We start from the raw sequence: 26,577 nt of genomic DNA, 5'->3' as shown, positions 1-26,577 counted from the left end.
AGAACCTTTGAATCTAGTGATCCAGGGTTGGCAGAAAGGGAAGGAAGGAGCAGTCATGGCCAGTTTCTTCTCAAAGTAAACCGCTAGCTGTTAGAATTTAATTTTTGTGCCTACAGAGGTCCTCAAAACCAAGGCCCGGCTTATCGCTATTTATAAACTCTTACTGGCAGTCCATTTTATGCCGAGGTCTCCCGCGCTGCTTGCGTACATTTTTTTTGCAAAGGGATGCTAATGTCTCTTGCGACCACAGCCTCCAAGCGGCTTTGTGGAGCCTTGCGGAACCCCAAGCCGGGACTCTGGGCGGCGCACCTACCGGTGCTTCTCCGCTGGCGCCTGCGCACAGCGACCCTCCCGTCACTCAGGGGTAGGAGGCGGGGGCCGCCGGGAGAAAGGAAAACTGCGGGGGAAACAGGGCCAAACCCTGAAATTACCCGGATGTGGTCTCCGAGCGCGCATGCTCAGTGTCTTCTCGACAAGTTGGCAGCAACACCTCGGCCCTGGTCGTCGTCGCCGCTGCGGTAACGGAGCGGCTCGGGTGGCGGAGCCCGCGTTCGCACCCTCCTGCTCTCCTCCGGAGTCCCTTCCTGTCCTCCGCTCGGCTCCGCGGCCGCCCAGGGGACTGGAGCGGGTGAGGGGAGCCGGGCGCCCCGCGAGAGAGGCGCCCCCGCGGTGGGGCGGTCTGGGAGCTCGAGGCGGCCCGGCCCGCGCGGGCAGCGGCGCGGCGCCGAGGAAGGGCGGCCTGGCCCGGACGCCTTGGGGCGGGGGCCGAGGAGCGCTCCGGGCCGCCGGGGGAGCGACAGGCCCGGTGCCCCCGCGGAGTAACCCCGGCGGGAGAGCGAACTCCCCTCGCCATCGCCCGCGCCCAGGTAACGAGCCACGTCCCCTCCCCTTCCCTCGGCCGGGCCCGCGAACCCCTCCCGCGGCTTCCCCGCCCCGGGGCGGGCTCCCCGCGGCGGCGGCGGGGAGCGCTCGGGAGGCCAGCGGTCCGCGCGGAGAGCCAGCGTGGTCCCTTGTCGGGCCGCTGAGCTTTGGGTCCCTTGACTCCGAGGTTGGTCCTCCGGTCCCGAGCTCCCGTCACAGTTTGTCGCAGAATGGAGTTAAACTCGAAGAGGGACTCCCGCCGCGGCCGCCGCTCCTCTTTGTTGTTCTTGAGTAGTTTCACTGTCCGCTGGGGCCGACTCCCTGGGTCGGCTGCAGAGGCTGCCTTAGGTGGCTAAACGCAAGTTGTAAGTGGTTTGTGTTCATTTCTTTTCTCAAGCAAATTTTTGTTTACTCTTTGTCCCTTATTTTCTTTTCTTGGTTGTGTCATTCTAGTTTATGTTCGGGCTTTGATTTGTTTACTTGCATTTGAATACTGTGGTTGATGGTGGCATGCAGGAAACAATCTTAGCACCTGACCATACCTCCCCCAGTCCCTAATAAAAAATAAAAGACATAGTGTACCTTATTGCTCAGGACTCCAAATACTGGGTGTGAAATTGGTGGAGGATGGAGGGCTGTGGCCCCACCCCTTCCCCAAGCTAGATTTTCAAAGAAATGGGTGTGTTTAGTTAACATGAAGGTTTCTTTGTGGGTTTTAAAAACGCTGTTGAAGGTTGGTAGTTATTTTTCCCTTGAAAACCCAGTAAATTTTTTAAGCGAATAATTTATTTATTTATTTTGAATTTAGTTTCTTAATTCCTTCAGTTTTTGCACCATAGTTTAAGGTGAAACTGCTGGCGACATTTAGGAATAATAAATATGAGATAATGTGGAATCAACTTAATTACTCCGAATTGACTTTGTGAAGGCTTGTAGCCTTGGTTAATTTTTGTTTAACAACCTTTGTCTTTTGACAGAATTAGCATCCTTTTAGTCTCAGTAGCAGTTTGTCCGGGTGTTTAAAAAGTAGGTTGAGTACTTTTCTTAATAGAAAATACATACGTTCATAAAGTAATAGTATTTGGAACATTGCATTTGAACTATTTTTATTGTGGATTTTATAAATTGCCTTTGCCATGTTGCAAAAAACTAAATATATTTCAGTTGAAACATAGCATACAAAGTCCTAGCATGTACCTTTTCTGCCAAGGATTTACTCTTTTGGAAAGTTAGTACATGACACGTCAAGTTGTAAATGATTCCTATAATTAACATTTAAAAATATGGTTTCTTATGATACCATAACGTCCCTTTGATAACGTCATGATTTTTGTTTTTTGTTATTTGGGTTTACTACAGAACAGATGTAATTCAGTCAGGCCAAACCTTTACGATTTGGAGTATTTTTAGGTCTAAAAGTGGTGATGAATTATGTAGGTTTAAGTTGGAGTTAAAACTAAAAGCTTTCTAGACAAAATTGATATGCCATTTTGTGAGTCTGTTAATAGAAGTGGCCTTTTCTTTGCTTTCCAGGTTTTTGGGAAGGTTGCTTTAAAGAGGTATTGCATCTTGTTTTATTTTTGAAGTGGGAGTGCCCAAGTAGAAACTTCTGTTTAGCTAAGTGCCTTCATTGTAAATCTTGGGCTTGGGGTGTGTGGGGGGGACGACGATAAACCTTCAAATTGGTTTCAGGTTTAATGAAAATTTGTGCTGAGAAAGTACCTTTGAAATTTTTCATGGTAAGTTTAATGTGGATCATTGGCCTTTTTTGATGGCTTTGCAGCTTGAAGCAATTCTGCTTATACTAGGAAGCAGCAAATCTTTGTAAAAACCTATGCTTCACTTTCGTAAACTACATTTTAGTTGAGCTGTTTTTTTCATTTGTGTGTGAATTCTCATGCTCACGTGCACGATCCTCCACCCCTCTTTTTCTCTCTCTCTCTGGCATATCCCTTCAGATTCCAAACCCCCAATTAAAGAACAAGTATAAAACTAATTTATGTTGCCCAGTCACACTCCAGCTCTCTGGCTTGAAAGCTGTTTTTTCCTGAGTGAGTTGGTGTTATAGTAACATCATTAGGCACTATTCTAATTGAGCTCTAAATTGCTGAGGCTTCTTCTAGGGCAGTTAACCTTACAGATCAGCTTTGTTCATTATATTTAAAATGTATATTTAGTGTTGCCTAAAATTTTGCCTCTTTTGGTGAGAATATGCATTATTTTTCTTATGTTGAAACATTTCAATTTTATTTTGTTCTCTTCAGCTCATTACTTTTTTCATTTTCATTCAGTGATTTTAGAGTGATTTTTAAAAAATATTAATCATTTGAGTGCTCATCATATGTGTTTGGATATCCTTTTCTTTCTTCCTCCTAAAAGATTGTGTAGTGAGGCAGTGTTTTTTTTTTTTTTTTGCTTAAGTGATGATTAAAGGTGACTCTCATGTTTAATCATGTATAAAATTAGTCAGTTTCAGTGGTTTCATTATTTTCTACATTAAATGAAAGTTAAAGGAGTTAGGTTAGCATACACAATTTAATTTTTGTTAAATTATCAAATTCTGTTCTTTTTGCTCAACAGTTAATGAAGATTCGATTTAAAAAGAGAAATTCAAACAGTTAACTAGTATGTCTAGATTGTCATTTGAATGGCTTTCAGTGTATACTATTTGCATTATAATATGCCAAAACATATGCTTGATAATGGGTCAGATTTGGAATTTTTAGATTTTTTAAAATTCTAAAATGTGTAATTCTGGTGATGGGAAATATGGCTGAATTTCTGTTTCTCAGGAACAAGGTATTTTGGGTTGTGTCACTTTCACACTATTACGTGGTGTGATTGGCATCCAGGAAAATTTATTTTAATCATGAGAGTGGTTAAAAATGAGGGTAGTGCTTACCTATGTAAAACCAGGGTAATAGGCGGTCAGGATCTTATAATTTAAGTCTTGATTATTTGCTGCTGCAAATTATATCATAGGTAAGATAGAAAGCTACCAGAGGCCGATTATAGCTAGTTTCTATTACTGCATCTTAAAATTTTTTTTATATATTGATTTGAGAGAGAAAGATAGAGACAGAGACATCAGTTTGCTGTTCCACTTATTTATGCAGTGTTTTGTGTATATATTCTGACCAGAGATCAAACTTGCATCCTTGGCGTATTAGGATGATGCTCTAACCAACTACTATCTGGCCAGGGACTTAATTTCAAGTTGGTGATAATTGTAAATGCCTTAGGATCAAGAACTGTACTTCAGTGATTACATTTTATTTTATTTTTAAAATGATTTTATTTGTGTATTTTTAGAGACAGGAAGGGAGGGAGAAGGAGGGAGAGACACATCAATGTGTGGCTGCTTCTCATGCGCCTCCCACTGGGGACCTGGCCCACAAGTCTGGCATGTGCCCTGACTGGGAATTGAACTAGCGACCCTTTGGTTTGCAGGCAGGTGCTCAATCCACCAAGCCACACCAGCCAGGGCTTAGTATTTACATTTTAAATGAAAATTGTTTTCAATCTGGAGGATTTATAATTGTGTTGGGTTTGTCTTTTTAATAGTTATTTATGTTTTTATTCCTAGGTTTAGGGCAGTGGTTCTCAACCTTGGCTGCACTTTGAAATTCGTTGGGGAGCTTTATGAAACTCTAATGGCTGGATCCCACCCCCAGAAATAGTGATTCATTTGGCTTGGGGTATAGCCACATCAGAGTTCCAAAGTGGTTGAGCTATTAGGGTCCTCTAACTTTTTAAAATTTCACTTGTGTCGGCTTTACAGTGTTTTTTTTTTTTAAAGATTTTTATTTATTTATTTTTAGAGAGGGAAGGGAGGGAGAAAGAGAGAGAGAGAAACATCAATGTGTGGTTGCTGGGGGCCGTGGCCTGCAACCCAGGCATGTGCCCTTACTGGGAATTGAACCTGTGACACTTTGGTTCGCAGCCCACGCTCAATCCACTGAGCTACGCCAGCCAGGAGCTTTACAGTTTTTAATACAGTGAGATACATATGCACAATGTAATCATCTCACATCTAACTTAATGAGTCCCTAGAAGATATTGTCATATATGTTTTGCTTCCAGGTCTGTCCCTTCTTCTCTCCTCTCCCTCATTTTCTCCTTTTCATTTTTCAATTTGTTTGAACTGTCTGATGGCAAGTTTTAGGAAGCTATTGGTATACTAGTATCATCACTATCCTAACTAGAACATTGATCTCTTAAAGTACTCTCTAAAATAAAATGCTTACTTGGGCTTCTTTTAGAGGAGCTTACTTTGGCAATTCATTTAGGTGCCAAAATTAACATGTAAATTCCCAAAGGAACTTGGTTTTCATAGGGGGTAGTCTCTTTGGAAACAGTAAAATATTCTAGGTACCAATTAACTGGCCACTTCATTGGTTCGTGAGATGCAAGTTACATTGATCTAGCTTTTTTTGAAAAAATATTTTATTTATTCAACTTTAGAGAGGGGGGAAATGAGGGGAAAGAGAGGGAGAGAAACATCGATGTGAGAAATACCCATTGGTTGGTTCTAGCATGCCCCCAACTGGGGACTTGGCATGAAACTCAGGCGTGTGCTCTGACTGGGAATTGAACTGGTGAACCAACTCTTGGTTTTCTGGACAATGCCTAACCCACTGAGCCACACCAGTCAGGGTCACATGGATTGAGCTTTTGCTGTCAGGGTTTAACTTAAATACTGTGAGAAAGTTGCTCAGCGAGCCCAACTAGTTGGTAGTTCTTTAGAAATCACTTATGCTTATAGCTTCAGCTCTCCATCTATATTTCCTGAAGTGCCAGTTTAAGAACAGTTGCATCTCTGTCTCTGGAAGAGCTATTTAAAAAAAAAAGAACAAAATATTATTTTTTTCCTTCCCATGCCCCATCCCAACACACATAGATTCAGAATTGGGAATAGAGTAGAGGGGGCATGGGAATCTGTATATAAAAAAAGTACCTCTTTATTTTAAAGGCTTTGGATATTTTAGTATACTTATACTACTGCTTCATTTGTTTCAGTACGGTACAGGGCTTTATTTTACAATCATTGGTATACTGGAGTAATTTACTTAAAATTCATCAAACCTTAATTTGCATGTTTAAAATGTAAATCTTATGATTTGAATAAAAAGATTGCTGTTGAATACTGGTCTTTGTAGAAAGGTATGTATGTCTTCTGTATCTTAATGTGGATGAATGTATATGCAATTCATTTCTTTTTCAAGTCAAAATATGTTCATAAATGTAAAACTGAATTAAGGATATATATTTAAGGATACTACTGGTGAATTCTAGAGTATTTGATATCAGTAGATGGCAGTCATTGTAGTTCAGTCATCTAGAGGAATGATGATCAGAAGTAGTACTTAATGGAGTAAGATAAACCAGGAGGTACGTACACACACACACACATCAATGTGAGAGAAACATGAATTGGTTGCCTCCCGTAGGTGCCCCAGCTGGGATTGGTTTTGGTTTATAGAACCATGCTCCAACCAACTGAGCCACTCAAGCCAGGGCTAAACTAGCTGCTTTTTAAATGGAACGCTATTTTTATTTTTACATAAAAGAATGACTGATAAACCATAGTTATGCAGATACGGATATTTGGCAGGTATGTCCTTGGAAATGAGTGAAGAGATTAGTGGTGATATTAAGGTATGTGATTTAAGTAAGTAAGTAAGTAAATAAATAAATATATATATAATAAGAAAATGTTTCAACATTCGGAAGATCTGTATAACTCATTAAACTAAGGTTTTTCCAAATGACCAATGCATGATGTTATAAAATCACACACAGGTAGGAGATCCATTCAAAATATAATATAGATCAATGGATTTTTAAAAAACACAGCCAAAAAGTTCACTGATAGGGATTCAGATTTCATTTTGCAACTAGCCTTTAAGAATTTCCCTTTGTTGCATTTGGTGTTAAATAAACGCTGAATACCTAGTATCTTAAAAGGCCATTAAAATATTCCAATTACTTATTTGTCTGAGGCACATTTTCTTTCTTTTTTACATATATTTTTTACTTTTAGTTTTTCATTTAGCAATAGGCTTTAAAAAAAATCCTCACCTGAGGACATGCTTATTGATTTTAGAGTGAAGGAGAGAGAGGGAGAGAAACATTGATGTGAGAGAGAGACACACACACCTCAATCGGCTGCCTCTCATATGTACCCCAAGGAGGGACTGAACCCACAACCCAGGCATGAGCCCTGACTAGGAATCAAACATGTGACCTCCAGCCAACTGAGCCACACTGGCCAGGGCCATACTTTCTTCATATACTCTAACCAAAACAACATATCACAGCAGATTGAATGCAGAAGCAGATGACAGTCCAGCTATCTTCTCTTAAGCTAGACATTAGAGAAATTTGAAAAAATGGAAGACAAAAATCACTCTGAATACTGACTTCTTTGTGTGTTTTGGAACATAGTTGTTTTTCATAAGACATATTAATACATAATAGGCTTATTATTTTAAATTGATTTAATTAATATTTAAACATTTTTTAGTTTTAATTAGTAATATGCTAAGTGTCAGTAGATGTAACTCACATAAACATAGGCTGTTTGGAATTCTCAATAATTAGGAATGTAAATAAGGGGACCTGAGACCAGATAGTTGGACAACTTCTATTTTAAAGTAACTAGTTATGGCCCCTTAAAATGGAATAGGCACACTGAGACAAAGAAATATGGCCCAAATAAAAGAACACATCAGAACTCCAGAAAAAGAACTAAGTGACAAGGAGATAGACAACCTATCAGATGCAGAGTTCAAAACACTGGTGATCAGGATGCTCACAGAACTTACTGAGTTTAGTCTCAAAATGAAGGAAGAAATGAAGGGTATATAAAGTGAAGTAAAGGAAAATATACAGGGAATCAACAGTGAAGAGAAGGAAACTGGGACTCAAATAAACAGTTTGGAGCAGAAGGAAGAAATAGACATCCAACTAGAACGGAATGAAGAAATAATTATTCAAAAAATGAGGAGAGGCTGAGAAATCCCTGGGACAATTTTAAATGTTCCAACATCCGAATCATAGGGGTGCCAGATGGAGAAGAACAAGAACAAGAAGCTGAAAACTTATTTAAAAACATAATGAAAGAAAACTTCCCCAGTCTGGCAAAGGAAATATACTGCCAGGAAGTCCAGGAATCCCAGAGAGTCCCAAAGAAATTGGCCCAAAAAGGAACGCACCAAAGCACATCATCATTCAGTTACCCAAGATTAAAGGTAAGGAGAGAATCTTAAAAGCAGCAAGAGAAAAGGAGACAGTTACCTACAAAGGAATTCCCATAAGACTATCAGCTGATTTCTCAAAAGAAACCTTATGGGCAAGAAGGGGCTGGAAAGAAGTATTTGAAGTCATGAAAGGCAGGAACCTACATCCAAGAGTACTCAATCCAACAAAGCTATCATTTAGAATGGAAGGGCAGATAAAGTGCTTCCCAGATAAGGTCAAGTTAAAGGAGTTCATAATTACCAAGAACTTATTATATGAAACGTTAAAGGGATTTACCTAAGAAAAAGAAGATCAAAAACTATGAACAATAAAGTGACACCAAACTCACAACTATCAACAAGTGAACCCACAAAATGAAAACAAAAACTAGGTAAACAACTAGAACAGGAACAGGAACAGAATCAGAGAAATGGAGATCATGTGGAGGGTTATCAGTGGGGAGGGGGAGAATGGGGGAGAAGGCACAGAGAATGAGAAACATAATTGGTAGGCAGAAAACAGACAGGGGGAGGTTAAGAATAGTACAGGAAACAGAGAAGTCAAAGAACTTATGTGTACAGCCCATGGACATGAACTAGTAGGGTGGGAATGCTGGAGGGTGGGAAGGCGCAGGGAGAAGGGGGATAAAGGGGAGAAAAAGTTAGAACAACTGTTCTGAATAGCATAATCAGTAAAATATACTTTAAAGAAAGTAAGTAGTTATTGCCCTGGCTGTGTAGTTCAGTTTGGCTAGAGCATTGTCCTGATATGCCAAATTGCAGGTTTGATCTCTGGTCAGGGCACATACAAGAAGCAACCAATGAATGCATAAATAATTAGAACAACAAATCGATGTTTCTCTGTTTCTAAATTGATAAAGAAAAGTAACTAGTTACATAGTTGTTTGTATTATTGACTAGATTCCTGCTTGGTTCCGTTGTTTATGTGGTTCGTATTATATTACTTCCATTTCTGAGAATGTCATTAATTTTTGTTCAGTTATTACATACTGGGAAACATTTAGAAGTCAAATTTAAGAAAAGAGAAATTTCACTGGCTTCATCTGGAAATATGGCTGGCCTCAGAGTGCTGGATCAGCGTCACAACCAGCCAGGATCATCAGGACTCTCTCTTGGCTTTGGTTTTATTTCTTTTAGTTTTAGTCTTAGTGAGGCTCCTGTGTAACTCCTCCCAGCTTCAGGTCCAGCAGAGAACCTTTTTTTTTTTTTTTTCTTTCTGCAGTTCCATCATAAGTCCTTGAGCTGTGTCATTGGCCTGTCTTGGGTCCTGTCCTATCTTTGAAACAACTGATGTGGCAAGGTGGTGACTTTGGTTAGTCAGGCTGGGATTGTTCCACCTGCCCAGATGGGGAGGTTCTCCTTAGAAGATAAGATTACTGTTACAGAAGGGGAAATACATGCTGGCAGGAGAAAAACAGATGGACTTGGTTGATTCTTCTTTTAACAATCTCTGTAACATATCAAGAGCATGGTAATTTTTAAATAAGATTATTTAAGGTGAAGCTGCTGTACTATTATATTTATTTATTTTAATTTTTATTGAACTTACTGGGGTGACAATACTTAATAAAATTACAGGTTTCAGGTGTACAGTTGTGTAATACATCATCTGTATATTGTGTGTTCAGCACCCAAAGCTGTCACTGTCTATTGCCGCTTCACTCTTTTCTATGTCCTCCTAATCCCTTTCCAGCTGGCAGTCACCATACTCTTGTAATATGACATTTAAATCTAAGACCTATGGGTAAACAAGCACACCTCTAAATTTGTTCTATGTAGTTCATCTTAAAAATCATGACAAAAGCATTCTGATTGTATTATTCCCATCTCAGGTTTTTATAATTATTAATACCTGTGTGTATAATCCTTTGTGTTTTGGAGGTTCTCCTCCAGCTGCCCTCAGTGTAATGAACCTCAACTCTTGGATGTTCCTGTTCAGGATCTAGGCTACAGCCTTTTGAACTAAGCCTGCACACCCTTTTCCTCCTGCCTGTAAGCCTGTGATTAGAATTTCTTCCTAGTGCTACTTCACCAGGTCAAGCTTTTAAAAATTAAGCACTTTTCTCAAATATTCCCATATTAATAGTTTATTAATCATAAATCAAGAAACTTCTAATAAATACCTGTAACTTCTAGAAAACGTACATTTTTGTTTCATGTATAATACAGGCAATAATTCAAAAGTAAACAAACATCTGAGAAGTAAAAACATGTAAACATTGATTAACTAAAGTTTATGAATTCCATGAGAGCCCTTTAGGCTGGCACTCAGACTTTTTAGTATTAGAGGGTAACTTAATTAGCTTGGTTATCTGGCTTTGTAGTCCATAGAGTAGCTGTTAGACCTGTGGTCAGCATCAGGTGACAGTAGTATTAAAACACGGTTAGAGACAAACACATGATTGATAGATGATAGATAAAAGAAGAATGCTTTGTCCCTTTTACTGACTTTCTGCCTCCCATTGCCCTTGTCACCATGGGATTATTTGTTCTGTCACAGTGACTTTATCTAACACCTGTATGTTAGAGACTTGCAGATAGGCTTTTCTCTACTGAGCGCTTTAAAACACAGCATGCATCTTAAATTTTATTTTGTCATCATTGAATTAACTTATCTAGGAAAGGGGACATCTTTTGAGTGACCCTTCTTTTCACCCCTTATAACTTAGTTGATTAAAATCTAGTATGTTCTACCTAGAAATATTTCATTGGTTCCTCCTTTGTTTTCATTGCCCATGCCTCTAATCTAGGCCCTATCACTCTTCTGATTACTGTCTCCTAACTTTTCTGTTTCGCTTTCAAAAGCTATTCTTTATCTTCTCACTATAGTTTTTCTAATGGATATGTAACACTGTTTCTCCCCCCTTTCCTATCATAATTTACTGTAGACAAAAACATCTGTACTCTTGCCTCTCTGCTTTTCCTTGTGATTTTCCTTTAATCTGGCAAAGTCTTAATCACATGTGGTAGTCATTGGTACAGTTCCACCAATAATCTGATGGCTCTCTTTTGGCACATAGTAATATTGCACTTCTCTGTCTCCCTCCCCCACTTGAAAATAGGCATGGTCCAGTGTTTCTCAAACTTGGCACTACCGACATTTTGGGCTGGATAAATTTTTGTTGTGGGAAACTGTCCTCTTCATTGAAGGATGTTTGGCAGCAGCCCTGGCCTTTACCCACTAGATGCCAGTAGTGCTCTGCCTCCCACTTCCCCATCCAATTGTGAAAATCAAAAATTTCTTTAGACATTGCCAAATGTCCCCTGCGGGACAAAATTGCTCTGGTTAAGAACCACTGACATGGCCATATGACTTTGGCCAATCAAATGTGAGCAGAAGGGATGGTCGACCTTTAAAACATAGTACATGAATTATCCTGTGTCTTCCCCCACCATTTAAAGACATATGTGGAGATGGAGTCTTTGTTGGCCTAATCCTTGAGAGGTAACAGTGAGCAGTGCTCCCAGTTTATGCAGAAAATACACCTGTGGCTTATGTTATTGATATTTTGGGGGTTGATTGTCACCACTACATCATGCTATGATTTAGTTTACCTGTGAACTTTCCATGTTTTCTCATTTATAGTCCCAAATCACTTTAACAACTACCTATATAGCATCTATTACTTAGTGTAATGTATTTGGATCTTCTAAATCAGTGCTTCTCAGAGGATTAAGTACTGCTTCTTGAGGGATGTTGTGAAAATTAGTTGGAGGAGTTTTGGTGGAGATAACTTTGAGGAATTATCTTGCATCCCACAACACTTTCAAATGCCCCAGAAATTCATGTAGGAGGAAACATACAATTAACCTAGAGCCCAATTCCATTTAATATGTACTCATTTTTTCAGAAATGAAATAATTTGGGTTTGTAATTGAAGTTGTTTTGTTTGGAACTTTATCAGGAATTCATCATTTTGGAAAATCCATGTCACCAGTTGCAGTGCCATTGTGCTATTTGAATTGCCAAAACAACACACCTGTATTGGAAGGTTTGAATTTGTGGCTGTCATATTTATGGTGATTCTACATACAAGTGCAGGCATCTATCATTTTTTCTAAATTTGTTAATATGCCAGGGCATTTTTATTAAAATACATGTTTTATAAATCTTTTCCTTTGTATAACAATTAGGGTATTATTGAAATTTTAAAAATAGGTGTAAATAGGTTTTTGTTTCAAAGACACCTAACAGGGTGATAGAAATTATTTGTTACAAAATTTGATGTTTGATAGAGTTGAGAACCACTTTCTAATTATGCACTACTTGTTTTGTGTCTGTAGTGATTTGCACAGGGTAGATACAGTGTTTGTTGGATGGGTCAATTTGTGCTTCCACATTGCTTTTTTGTACTTTGTTGCATTTGATTACCACAGCAAGTCTGTAAAGTTGGCAAGGCATGTATTGCTCCCATTTTATAGATGAAAAAATTGAAAGAGATGTTAATTTATTTCAGTCATGTTGCTAGAGCTTTAATTAGAACATAAAATTTTATTTGCACCAGTCTGGTGCCCTTATCTACTATCATTACATACAACTCTTTTTTAAAAATTATAATGTAGAGCTCTTTAAGTAGGAAAACATCGATATACCCCTATTGATAATTATTTTTTATGCAGGAAACTTTTAAATAATGTTTCAGGTACTTGTGGTCCTAGGAACACAGCAAAGATAAACACATATGACAGAGCCCTATTTAAGAAAGCAAGGATATTTTAATTAGTTTTCAAAGACATGTGCAGTTAAAACTGTTTTTGAGATGTCATTGGGCACAAAGACTGCTTAAATTTTAGAAGTGATAACATCTGATGGTGAGATTATGGTGAAATAGTTATCTCACACTTTAATTACATTGTAAATTGGCACTAATCTTTTGAAATTTAATATAAAAAATGAGTTCAACAATGAAGTATTTGCACTCTTCAAAACTTGTTGCAAGGAAAAGCCACAGAATAAAAAACTATAGTCAATCCACAAGTTTTTGCCTGGAATTTTTTAAAAAATATTTTATTTACTTATTTTTAGAGAGAGAGGAAAGGAGGAGAAAGAGAGGGAGAGAAACATCAATGTGTGGTTGCCTCTCACACGCCCCCCACTGGGGACCTGGCCTGTGACTCAGGCATGTGCCTTGACTCTGTGGACTATTGACTCTGACTCCAAACCCTTCCTTCCCCGTTTAGATAATTTTTGGTTATCTGAAAAGTGTACCTTAAAATATTTACTGAATGTATGCATGTGGTGAGTATTTAAAGATTTGAGGAAAAAAATGCTTCTTTTCTGCATGGGGCTTATAATTAGTTGCAGACAGGCATTTACCTGTATAAAACAGATAACAATAATGGGGAACATGTGGTAGATACCAAGTGATTGATACACATTCTAAAGACACCCCATTTTCCAACAGTGTTAGGGAGAGTAGAAAGGAGCAGACTGACTAAGGTAAAGAATCATGTAACTTTGTGAGAAAATACGGGGGTAGTGAAAAAGAGAGGAAGGTCAAAGATGCTTTACCAGGCTTTCCAGTGTTGGGTAATGGAATGGATGTAGTGCTTTAGAAATAAAGGTCATCAGAAGAGGAACAGGTTTTAGTCTAGACTGATGAGTTAGTTTTATTTCTTTGATGTGGGAGGCAGATTTTTAAAAATTGTAAGTAAATAGCAAAAGAAAATAAAAGCAAAATAAGCATGGAATGCAACAACATCAGCAAACAAACAAAAACAACCCAGCATGCAAAGTACAATCTCCACTCCAACTTTGTCATTTATTCCTAAACTGATGACCTTTTCTTATTCCATGTGAAATCTTTTTTAACAATAGTTTATTGATTATGCTACTAGTTTTCCCAATTTTTCCCTTCTTTGTCCCCCTTCTGTCCTGCATCCCCAACCCTCCAATATTCCCCCACTTAGTTCATGTCCATGGGCTGTACACATAAGTTCTTTGACTTCTCTGTTTCCTGTACTATTCTTAACCTCCCGCTGTCTGTTTTCTGCCTACCAATTATGTTTCTCATTCTCTGTGCCTTCTCCCCCATTCTCCCCCTCCCCACTGATAACCCTCCACATGATCTCCATTTCTCTGATTCTGTTCCTGTTCCTGTTCTAGTTGTTTACCTAGTTTTTGTTTTCATTTTGTGGGTTCACTTGTTGATAGTTGTGAGTTTGGTGTCACTTTATTGTTCATAGTTTTTGATCTTCTTTTTCTTAGGTAAATCCCTTTAACGTTTCATATAATAAGTTCTTGGTAATTATGAACTCCTTTAACTTGACCTTATCTGGGAAGCACTTTATCTGCCCTTCCATTCTAAATGATAGCTTTGTTGGATTGAGTACTCTTGGATGTAGGTTCCTGCCTTTCATGACTTCAAATACTTCTTTCCAGCCCCTTCTTGCCCATAAGGTTTCTTTTGAGAAATCAGCTGATAGTCTTATGGGAATTCCTTTGTAGGTAACTGTCTCCTTTTCTCTTGCTGCTTTTAAGATTCTCTCCTTACCTTTAATCTTGGGTAACTGAATGATGATGTGCTTTGGTGCGTTCCTTTTTGGGCCAATTTCTTTGGGACTCTCTGGGATTCCTGGACTTCCTGGCAGTATATTTCCTTTGCCAGACTGGGGAAGTTTTCTTTCATTATGTTTTTAAATAAGTTTTCAGCTTCTTGTTCTTGTTTTTCTCCATCTGGCACCCCTATGATTCAGATATTAGAGCATTTAAAGTTGTCCCAGGGGTTCTTCAGCCTCTCCTCATTTTTTTTTTTTTCAATTGTTTCTTCATTCAGTTCTGGTGAGATGTTTATTCCTCCCTGGGCCCTGACAGGGAATCGAACTGGCGACCTTTCGGTTCGTAGGCTGGCGTTCGGTCTTCTGAGCAACACCAGCCTGGTCTAATCCTTTCATCATTTTCACCTAGCTCCCTAACCGCCTAGCCCTCTATCAGCTATCAATCTGTTTTCTATATTTATGAGTCTTTCTATTTTGTTTATTTTCATTAAATTCCACATATAAGTGAAATTGTAGGGTATTTGTCTTTCTCAGTACATCCTTTTGATTTATCCAGCTAGTGGATGTGATGTGACATCTTTTTGTGATTTTGATTTGCATTTCTCTAATGACTAATGATGTTGAGCATTTTTCATGTGCTTTATGGCCATTCTTTGTAGAAATGAGTATTAGAATCCTATGCCCATTTGAAAATTGTTACTTACCTTTTTACTGTTGTCAGTCTCTTTTAACAAAGATGGGTGGTGTTAACTGATAAACAGCATTTGATACTAGGTGATAGTGAAATTTTCATGTGTGTTAGTGACAGACTATTAGGTTTAACTAGTTGATGAAGAATATTTTAAAGTGCTGGTCTTAATAAGTATTTCATTTTAAAGTTATAAGATTTTACTTTAGGGTGACTAATACAATCAACAAGACTTGATTGAGCATGCCTTTATAAGGAGAAGGCCTAACTTTAATATTTTTGGAATGTCAAAAACAGCAACATTTTAAGTCATGTAAAAATCTAAGCACCAAATTTTAATTATGAGCATTGAGTTTTTGACTTAACTGGAGCAATGCCGTCTTTTCCCAAGTAATTGACTCTACTTTGTAAAATGTGTTCTAATATCTGTCTTCTTTCTTTATTTTTTTTTTTAGATTATCCTGAATACCACATGTCTAACAGTTTTCCTTGCAACGTTAGCCAGTATTTTTTTACTGCCACCAAAAGATCAAAATTGCTCTGGAAGTTGGAGACATATTTGATTTAAAAGAAATAACTTTAACAAATGGACAGTATGTCTATTACAAATACACCAACAAGTAATGATGCCTGTCTGAGCATTGTACATAGTTTGATGTGCCATAGACAAGGTGGAGAGAGTGAAACATTTGCAAAAAGAGCAATTGAAAGTTTGGTAAAGAAGCTGAAGGAGAAAAAAGATGAATTGGATTCTTTAATAACAGCCATTACTACAAATGGAGCTCATCCTAGCAAATGTGTTACCATACAGAGAACATTGGATGGAAGGCTTCAGGTTAGTTTGGTACTAAAGTTTCCTTATAACTCTTGTAGTGGCAGGCTTAAAAAAAAAAATCTTGTTTTCTCTTAAGTTTTTTTGGGGTAATTTAATCCTTGCTCCATCTCTTTAGATATTGTACATCTTGTACTAGTACACATTATAGAAACATATGGAAGTCTGTGTATTCCATATAATAAAGATATATTTTTAAAATTGTTTAATGTTCTGACCTAAAAGTCAAATGTAGAAAATTTGGAACATAAAAGAAGAAAATCCACACCTTTAGCACTTTGGTATTCATCCTTGTAGCTTTTTTTTTTTCCTTTTTGGTATTATATGCACATTTTAAAAAACCTGAGTTATACTTGGTTCTCATGTAATTTAGAATTTTGATGTTGTATGTTTGGTACTTTTATATAAAAAACAATCTAGAATTCAAGCTTATCTTTAAAACTTGAGTTAAAAAGCTTATATTTTACAAATGCTCTTTACCTTTCATTTTAACAAGTCTCATTTTTCATGTGTAACTACAAATACGTATGTGCTGAATTTTTTAAGGAAACCCTAAGTCTTCAGATTAAAAAATAATTTTATTTCTAGATTTTAGGCATAATTTCTAGAACAAACTCATACTTTTTTTTGCATTTTTAAAACCTGAGCACAGGCCTTGAAATCACCCCTGAGCTCACCTCGCTGTGACCATGGCTGAGTAAGTTACTTTGAGCTTCAGTTTCCTCATTTGTGAGATGAGGGTCATAGTGCTGACTTGTAGGGTTCTGAGGGTTAGATCAGAATGTGTTTGAAGTGTCTTGTTAATGTGTGATGTATAACTGATGCTTAACAAGTGGTCCTTTATTTTTCCTAGGTGGCAGGTCGGAAAGGATTTCCTCATGTGATCTATGCCCGTCTCTGGAGGTGGCCTGATCTTCACAAAAATGAACTAAAACATGTTAAATATTGTCAGTATGCGTTTGACTTAAAATGTGATAGTGTCTGTGTGAATCCATATCACTATGAACGAGTTGTATCACCTGGAATTGGTAAGTAGATTTTGCCTTTATCCTTGGAAGCACAAAGGGAAAAGATCTTATAGTGTTTTAATTTTTCTGAGTTAAATTATAAATTTGGAAGAGGCCCAAGGGTGCAACTAATGCTAAATAATAAAACATTTTTAATGCAATAAAAATATTTAAATTTCAACTTTGGAACAAACTTGTATTTTTACTGCTAAAATCAAATAGTTGGTGCTTTTGCCCATTTGGAATATTTTTGAAAAAGAAGATGGAAAATGTGATAAAATTAAATAGTTCATGTATTGTCAGATAGCATTTACATTTCTATTCTTGAATTAAAATGGCTCATGAAATTTTAACTGTAGCTTATATTTCTGTTCTGTGATTTTTTAAATGCAATGGAAAATATTTTCATGATAATGATTAATGTTTCATTTTCTTTTCCCCTTTAAAAAATTAAGATCTCTCAGGATTAACACTGCAGAGTAATGGTAAGTAATCTGTTTCTTGTAACTTCCTCTGTTTTCTTTTATTCTTTCCCCTCTATTTTTTATTCACTTAGAAATTTTGTGGATACTGATAACATTTACAAGAAAAAATTTGCCACTTTGGAAATGTAGATTTTGGGTTGTGTGCATGCATCAGCATTTAAAACGATTAAATAAGCTGTTGCCTCTTTGGATTTGAACTGCTATTTGTGAGCTAAAGTAGTCTAAAAATATGACAGGAGAATATAAAACATACAAAGGAAGAATATTTTTTAAATCAGTTAAAACTGGTTATTTTAGAAGAAAGTCTCACAGAGCTAGTTTAAATGGGTATAAATGCCTATAATGTTTGGTAATTTGGAATCATGTATAACATTTTTAAGATGCCAGTATTCTAGTTTTTCTTCATTTCAATCTAACATTTTTATTTTTATGATAGATAATTTTAAGAATGATCTAAAACTACATATATTAATATTTTTCAGACTTGTTACATTTTGAGTAGATAAAACAAAGGGCACTGTGCATGCTGGCCACAGAGGATCTAATCCTATTTTAAAAAGGAGAAAGTGGAGGTGGGGAAATGCATCAGATGCTGTGTGTGTTCTTTGTTTTATTTTTTAGTGTAATATTTAAGAACAGAGATCTGTTAAAACTTTAGCTCTGGTACTTAGAACATGTTGATAAGCTCAAAATTCTGTAAGAACTAGTTAATTTGCAGAGAAACTGATAAAGAGCCACTATCATCTTAGAAAGGTGTGCTATTATTGTGGAGGGAATTAGTGGCTCAGCACCTCTTCTGTTGCAGAATCTTATAGGCGGGTCAGAAATATCTGAAAATTTAGGAGGAGCATGGAGGTCTACTTGTTTTTATTCTCTACTTTGTTTCATGTCACTAGTAATAGAAGATCCTAATCTTAGTGCCTAGTCCTGGTACTTGTTTGTGGTCAGTAGGCTTCTGACAACAAGGGTTGGTAATGGAAGGTGCTGTGGTAGTCTGGGAAGAGCAGCTGTAAGATTGGTTAAAGCCCTGTCACCACAGATGCTGATGTCATGTCAGTTCCCATCTTCACTACTCTCCATCCTGTTTTTGAAGAAGTAAAGCATTTAGCTCAGGGGTTGTTAGGGGTTTAGGAGACTGTAGTGGTAACTATCTCAAGATCTCCATAGGGTGATGGTTGTGAGGGGATCCAGTTCTGAAGAGTCATTACACTCCTTCCCTACCCTAAAATATTGCCGTTTTTGACGGGATTGTGTGGGTTAATAGCCTCTCTTTAGTGGCTCCAGGGCTGTCTTCAGCCTTGTAGAGGTGGTTATGTATGTAAAAGATGGCTTCGAAGGCTTTTTTCCTCAGAAAACAACAGGTGTTTTTCACAGCTCTTTCTAGATTTGGTCAAAGAAATAATACAAGACCAGGTAACTAAAAGTTAATACAATGGGTTAATTCCTTCACTTTTGATTTAGGATTGTAGTGGTAGTAATCATTTCTAGTCTGTCTCATCTCTTCTATGAAGCTTTCCATGACCACATCCACCTGTATATTCACTTTAACAAATATTTAATGAGCATGTATTGCCTGGTACTGTGTTAGGTTCCAGGGACAATAGGACAAATAAGGTATGTTTTCTTTACCTAGGGAGCTCAGAGCCTAGTCTAGGAGGAAAGAAAAAGTAAGTAAGACAGCGACAGTCCCATTAGACAAGTATGAGGCCTACCTGCTGGTGGTGATAAAGAGTACAGAGCTAGAACAAGCCCAGTGGCTTCAACTTTTCTGTTTCCTGTGCACTCCTTACTGCTCATCGAACATTCTACAATAACTGTATGACCGCCCTGAAAATATGGTTAACTCATAATAGCTGATGCTAAGTGCTTGTTTTGTATCAGGTACTGAGGTAAGTGATTTACAAGTATCGTGTCATCATTCTCACAATGCCCCTCGTGGTAGGTGGCATTATCCACACTTTATCAAGGATGAAGAGACTGGTGCCCAGAGAGGTCAAGGAACTTGTCTAAGATTAGATAGCTAGCAGGAGCTGGGGCAATGTTTGCTCACTGTTAGGTATTTAAATGGTAGAAAAATACTATAGAATACTGTAAGCTCCATGAAGATAGAGATCTTTCTTTTGTTTATTGATGTATCCCAAGTGCTAGAACAGTACCTGGAACATAGGTGCTCAATAAATATTTTTTTAGTGAATGAATTTGTTGAATGCTCATCCATAAAGAGAAATACTTAACAGTTTGGTGTCTGTTTTTCTAGACTTTAAAAAATATATACTATATGTTTTTTTAATTTTATTTTTTTGAATAGGCAATACATGATCCATAAATCAAAATACTATAAAAAGGTATACAGTGAACAGAAGTGCTCCCACCCTTGTCCCCATTCCCCCCCACCTCAGGTAATCACTTTTATTAGTTTCTGGTGTTTCCTTCCAGGGTTTCTATATGCAGAAATACATGTACCATTTCCCTCTTTTATTACACAAAAAGTATATTGTGTACTTTTCTGGACCTTGCTTTTTGACTTACAGTGTATGATTTTTTTAAACATGCATATGATCATACTGTACAATAGTGTTTTGTAATCTACTTTTTTTCTCTTGGCAAAAATATATAGCAGACATCTATCTTGTTGATGCCTACAATTTTACCTAAGAAACAGATGTTTTTAGTTACTTGATTTATAGACCTGTAGACTGGTAGAAGTCTCAAACTTACCTTTGGGAAAGTTTAGCCAACATATTGGGCAAGAAAAAGTTATGAGACATACTTTTTTCAAAGCAGAATTCAGTTGTTATGATTGCATATTAAGCTGGAGAGTCAACAGAAAAGCAGAAGCAGTGAGTATCAGTTTGACCAACTATATTCTGAAATCAATAGCTTTTTCCTTGTGTAGTAGTAATACTGATATCTAGGTGAAAAGATCCTAGTCACTATAACAGCAAAAATAACCCCTAAAATGTCCAGAAATTAAGTAGAGACATCAGAATCTATATGAAGAAAATCACAGAACTTTGTTGAAGAGTGTAATTTAAAGAACAGATTGAATAAATACAGCCATTCCTACTTTATGCCCCAAATGATTTTTTTTCTTCATATTTTTATAATTTGGTCAATATTAGTGATGAGTGGTTGGGTTCTTTTTTTCATTATTATTTTTATTTTTTATTTTCCCTGATGTATTATGATGTGTTAAGCATCCTTTTGGTTATCTTTCTGTTTTTGTAGAATTTTCTAAAGAGAAATTCTTGGGAGTGAAATTTATGTGTCTTAAAAATATTAATGTCTTCATGACTTGATTCATAAAGAACCTTTAAAAGATTGTGCATAGAAATTTGAACAATGGATTGTTCTTGCTGTGTTGAAATATTCTCAGTTTAATGAAAAAAATAGCCACTCAAATAATTGGTATTTATGTGTAAGGTTTTTTAAAAAATTTTTTTAAGATTTTATTTATTTTTAGAGAGGGAGGGAGAAAGAGAGAGAAACATCAATGTGTGGTTGCTGGGGGCCGTGGCCTGCAACCCAGGCATGTGCCCTGACTGGGAATCGAACCTGCGATGCTTTGGTTTGCAGCCTGCGCTCAATCCACTGAGCTATGCCAGCCAGGGCTATGTGTAAAGTTTTTTCAAAGATTGACAGGGAAAGATAAAGAGCTCAATATGCTGGTTCTTAATGGAAAAGAGAATGTCTTCATGGACTTATTAACTGTTCTAAGAAAAGAACCTAGTATTGGAATTCAACAGATTGTAAAATTCTGGGGTAGTGTTAGTTCAGAAGCAGTAAGTGGTTTTTTGCTAAAGATAAAAGCAAGCCCCAAAACAAATATACGTGGAGATTCTGGATAGAGAACAATTAACATTATAAATACAGTTTGAGTTTTCTTTTTTCCTCACAACAAACCCTATTCCCTGGTTTGTTCAAGGAAAGGTATTATGTTACATTAGTTACAGTCTAGCTTTGCTTATTAACGTGTAAGCATACAGGTGACAGATGTTGATTATTAAGTTTTTTCACGTCACATATTTATCAAACATCATTTGATAAATTTGGTTGCTTTTCTAGAAGGAAGTTTCAGTTTGATGGAACATTTAGGATTTTTCTGTGTGGTTCTTAACCCTTCAGGGACATTCAATATACTTCACTTTCAAAGACTGTTATTTAACTAATTCTAGATCCTGGAATTGGATAGTTATCAGATCCCACTCATACGTCTACAGTGTGTGAAATTAGCAAAGAGATAGCTAAGTACTCAGTCTCAATTCATCTTCTCATCTGGGTGAATATTTTTCCCAGCCATTTGATTTTTGTCTACCTCATGTTATGTATTTAAGGTAATTATTATTTCTAGAAACTAAGGAATACCTGTTCAGAACCATTGCTGGAAATTGTTGGAATATAGTCTAACTTCAAATTTCAAGGAGTCATTAAAATTTATGATAAAATATATCTGACACTGCTACCTCTAAATAAACAGCTTTTGCTGATAAAGTAATATGTTTTAAAAATATTGTGGAAAAATTCTGTCCTTTACACTGTAGCTGATTTTAGGTGTTATATTGCTTACAAGATTTTTTTCTGGGAGTAGAAGCTTAAAAGATTTAAAAATGTTTAATTTTCTGTATAGCTCCACCAAGTATGTTGGTGAAGGATGAATATGTTCACGACTTTGAGGGACAGCCATCATTATCCACTGAAGGGCACTCTATTCAAACCATTCAGCACCCACCAAGTAATCGTGCATCGACGGAGACATACAGCGCCCCAGCTCTGTTAGCTCCATCGGAGTCAAATGCTACCAGCACCACCAACTTCCCCAACATTCCTGTGGCTTCCACAAGTGAGTTGTAGAGTGAGATGTAGTCACAAGCTGAATTTCCCTAACTATAAAATATTTATATGTAGTCACTTGGAGGAAAACTCCTAGAAATTAAAAGTACTATGATATCTTTCATTTGTAAACAAGTATTAAATAGATTTTTGGGTTGGCCCTGGAAAAAATGGCTTATAGTTTATTTAAATATTTTTATGCTGACGTATAGTCACTTGGAATTTAATTAATTACTTTGATTATAATATTGATTTAAATTAATGGTCTAATTTGTACTTTATCACTCTTACATGCAGCAGTGAAAAGCCTCTTGAGCTTTCAGATACATTTTAGAGAAATAGTTAAGTGGTTAACAAGTAATTTTAAACCAACATGTTTACAAAACTCTGTGTAAATGGAATTGTGAGCTTTCTTTTAATCAGTGTTTTTATTTTGATTTATCAGGATATTACATTATAAGTCATTTTAGTCTCCTGTTGTACAAACTTGGGAGGGATCTTGACAAACTTGTTTATAACTTAATATCCCTCAAGATAAACATTAAGTATTTTAGTCAATTGCAAAATAAAGTTAATTCTGTGTATCTAACTCATATTTTTTTTCAAATAAGTCTAATTTCAAAAAGGTTTTTCCCATAATAGAGGGGCCACCTTCCCTGCCACAGGGCTATTAGGTTCAGCTTTTCTTAGGGGGCTGATCAAGGCTTTAATGATTTGGTTCTGTTACTACTTTTATTTATTTCCCAATCACCAAATATTGGACAATTTGCATGGAGTAGCTTTTTTAGACTAATCACAGAGTGGGGTATTGGCATGTGAATGGTGTTATTTGCTCCTGGTTGCTAAGGATGTTGTATATAAGCCCACATCAGCACTGGGTGTTGATAGATCTAGACTGATACTTTGTTAGCTGCTAAACAAAGGGAACATTATTCTGTTTACTTTAATATCAAATCAGATTTAGTTTAGAAAGTTGATCTTTGGAAATAAATGGAGGACTGATTTATGTAATTGAGTTTTTGAGTGAAGCATGCCAACTTTCCCACTCTTTAAGTCATTTCACCTCTTCAAAGCAATTATCATTTGGATTTGCTGCATGAGATGACAGTCTCATCAAATAGACTCATGTAGTCTCTATGCGAAAATATGTGAGAATAGTCTCACATATTCTAAGAGGGTCATATCGGTTAAGCACTTGCTTTAGAACCTGGACCCTTAATCACTTGATGCTTCTGTTAACTGTTTATTCTTTATGTACTAATTTGGGTAATATTGTTCATGAAGAGAGTGGGTAGTGATGGAGAATAAATTAGTCTCCAGCATAGATTATTAGTGCTAGAGCACAGTCACCCAACCTTTGTTGGTATTATCTTAAGGTTGAATTTGTACACCTTTGTTGATGCGTGCAGAATTGGCTTCATTTTAACTGTCCTATTCCCTGTGAAGACTAGAAAAAGTGATATGAATGAAATGCAGATACTTCTGTCTTGATATCTTTTGGATATATTTTCATAATTGAGTAATAATTGCGTTAAGTTTTAGAGTTTGTTGCAAACTTTTGTGCATTACATCTCAAAAAGCATATCGATATTTATATATTTATATATAGTCACTTGGAGGAAATTAAAAGAAAAATTGGATTAAAATAGAGGAATTGGAAGACTTTTACATGAGCTGATTTACTTGTATTGTTCAATTTCATTATATGTACTTGAGATTGTATAGTAGAAATATTCAGTACAGATAACTGCATTGGGCTCCTTTACACTTTATGTTCATGTGGCACCTGTGTGTCTTCAGAGTCTCTTTCTAAACATCTGTAAATTCAAATCACAAGATAGCTTGCAAAAATTTCGGTGGGTGAGTAGGAAATGAAATTAATAAAAACATTGTCTTTAAAAATAAATAATTTGGGGAGTATTTAAATACTTTCTGTAGTTTTTAGCCTTAGGGAAATGTAATTTGTAGAGAGAAGAATGTTCCTTTTCCTCGATACTCTGAGCAGTGGTCGTTTACTCCCCTTCTCTCTGATTAGACTCTCATTCAGATAAGAAAAAATCGAGATATGCCAGTAACAGATAACAGTTATGAAATGTCAGTGCTTTCCAAATGAGATAAACAATTGACTTAATTAATGCTTGCTTGGAGAAATCAAGTTTTTTCCACTTAAAAAAAACCCTAAAAAATGTAGGCCAGTAAGCAATATCAGAATGGTTTTGAATTGAATAGAAGCTAGAGGAGGCTTAGTCCTCTATATTACATATAGAGAGGGCAAGTAATTTCCTGTAAATTTAGGATTTACAGGAAATGTTATTGGTAAGAAGTGATTCTTGGTTTTTAAAAGCACATGAAAAAAATTTCAAAGTAGACGGATAGTCTGATAGTGGGTTTTTTTGTTTGTTTTTTTAACTTGAAAATGCTATATGACTGGACAGTGGAGCTTGAAAAAATTTTTTTTTTAATTTACTCACCTTACCCATCACATTCCATTTAATATATTTGCCTGCTTTTCTTTTCTTTTATCAAACCCTAGCATTATATTATTACTGGTATCAGAGCTGATAATAATGGACTTTTGAAGTCCGAATCAGAACAGTCCAGACCTGGATGGAATGGCCTGGGGTGAGCTGATGTGCTTCTGAAGTTGTTATGATAGGGATTTTGCTGACATTTTGAAGAATATTGTGAATAAATAGGCCACTAAAATTAGCTAGACATTATCTTAAGTAATAGTTTTGAACTCCTCCAAGTTTTGCCTTTATAGTGGACTTGAGAATTTTTTATTTGCTAGGCCATGAATGAGTTCCACTTTTTGCCTATTTTTATGGTGACTCTCAGATATAATTTAGTCCTTCCTTTGCTGTATAAAACCATAGGATTGCATCTGTGCATGTACCATATTAATGCCTTCTTGTTCCTCTAGGTCAGCCTGCCAGTATACTGGCAGGCAGCCATAGTGAAGGATTGTTGCAGATAGCTTCAGGGCCTCAGCCAGGACAGCAGCAGAATGGATTTACTGGGCAGCCAGCTACTTACCATCATAGTATGTACATACTTTTTAAAATCTTTTAAGTAGACGAGAAAAAAATAGGCAGACTTTATAAAAGCAAATTAATCCATGTGGGCCTTAATTTTTAGACAGCACTACCACCTGGACTGGAAGTAGGACCGCACCATACACACCTAATTTGCCTCACCACCAAAACGGCCATCTTCAGCACCACCCGCCTATGCCGCCCCATCCCGGACATTACTGTAAGCTCTTGTTTTTGTTGTAGGGGCCTTTTCTTTTTGAGGACTTTGGTTTTTTTTGTTTGTTTTTTTTTTTTTTCATTTAAAAAATGTTTTTACATCTTTTATTCACCTAACAATTTAGTTTTATTAAATAGTGTTTTTCACTATTTTTGGTAAACAGTATTATTTATTTTTTATAATTATGTTGTCATACCTTTTAGAGGAGTGATGTTTACTAAATACATTTATTTTTCTCTTGCTAATGTTTCATTAACACCACATTGATTTCCATTCATTTGTTTGTTTGCTTTGTGTATGTTCTTAGATCTCATATGTATGTGTATATCCACCCCAAGTTGATGGAAACCCCTTGAGTATCAGAACCTCAAGGGTTCCCTCACTGTATTACTTAGCATACCATAGACATTCAGATGTTGAACCCTTCATTACTCTGCGCAGGTGTGATTGGGAGGGATACCCTTCTGATGAACATAGCTTGTAGTTCAGGCGCAGTAGGAACACTGTTCATTTGGCATAGTAAAATCTAGAGTATAAGTCTTTCATATATATTGAGTCTTTTTTCCCTCTAAGATTAATAGTACCAAAGAAACTTAGAAAATACAGAAAAGTATAAATAAGAAAATAAAAATTACCCAGAATTCTGTGACTCAGAGAGTCTACTTTTAATACTTTGGCATGTTTTCCTTCCAGTCATAGAAATGGGTATATATAGATTTGGGCGGGGGGTAGATCTTACTGTATATATTGTTAATCCTGTTGTTTTTCCAGTTGTGCTACTATTTTTCCATGTTTTAAAAGAATATAATTTTTAATGGCTGCCTGGGCCAGCATAGTGGTTAAAGTTGCTGAACTTGGACCC

General features: G+C 36.7%; 1 protein-coding gene across 4 annotated transcripts in view; it reads left to right on the top strand.

Moving 5' to 3' along the window:
* The first annotated feature begins 501 nt into the window (after positions 1-501).
* Positions 502-26,577, top strand: part of SMAD4 (SMAD family member 4) — a 64,585-nt gene continuing 38,509 nt past the window's right edge. For 3 of the 4 annotated variants that reach the window (XR_003685372.2, XM_028523937.2, XM_036010201.1), the window contains exons 1-7: positions 502-866; positions 15,765-16,144; positions 16,995-17,169; positions 17,604-17,633; positions 22,261-22,473; positions 25,387-25,506; positions 25,602-25,718. Coding sequence is in view for 3 of the 4 variants with exons in the window: in XM_028523937.2 (XP_028379738.1) it covers positions 15,896-16,144; positions 16,995-17,169; positions 17,604-17,633; positions 22,261-22,473; positions 25,387-25,506; positions 25,602-25,718 (904 nt within the window). In the remaining variant the exon portion in view is untranslated. Of the gene's footprint in view, positions 867-1,084; positions 1,227-15,764; positions 16,145-16,994; positions 17,170-17,603; positions 17,634-22,260; positions 22,474-25,386; positions 25,507-25,601; positions 25,719-26,577 lie in introns of those variants that run through there. The other variant, XM_036010200.1, reaches the window with a different exon arrangement.

This window comes from Phyllostomus discolor, chromosome 9, assembly GCF_004126475.2.
Source record: "Phyllostomus discolor isolate MPI-MPIP mPhyDis1 chromosome 9, mPhyDis1.pri.v3, whole genome shotgun sequence".
NCBI lineage: Eukaryota > Metazoa > Chordata > Mammalia > Chiroptera > Phyllostomidae > Phyllostomus > Phyllostomus discolor.
The sequence above is the reverse complement of the archived record's forward strand: the minus strand, read 5'-3'. Positions and strand labels throughout refer to the sequence as shown.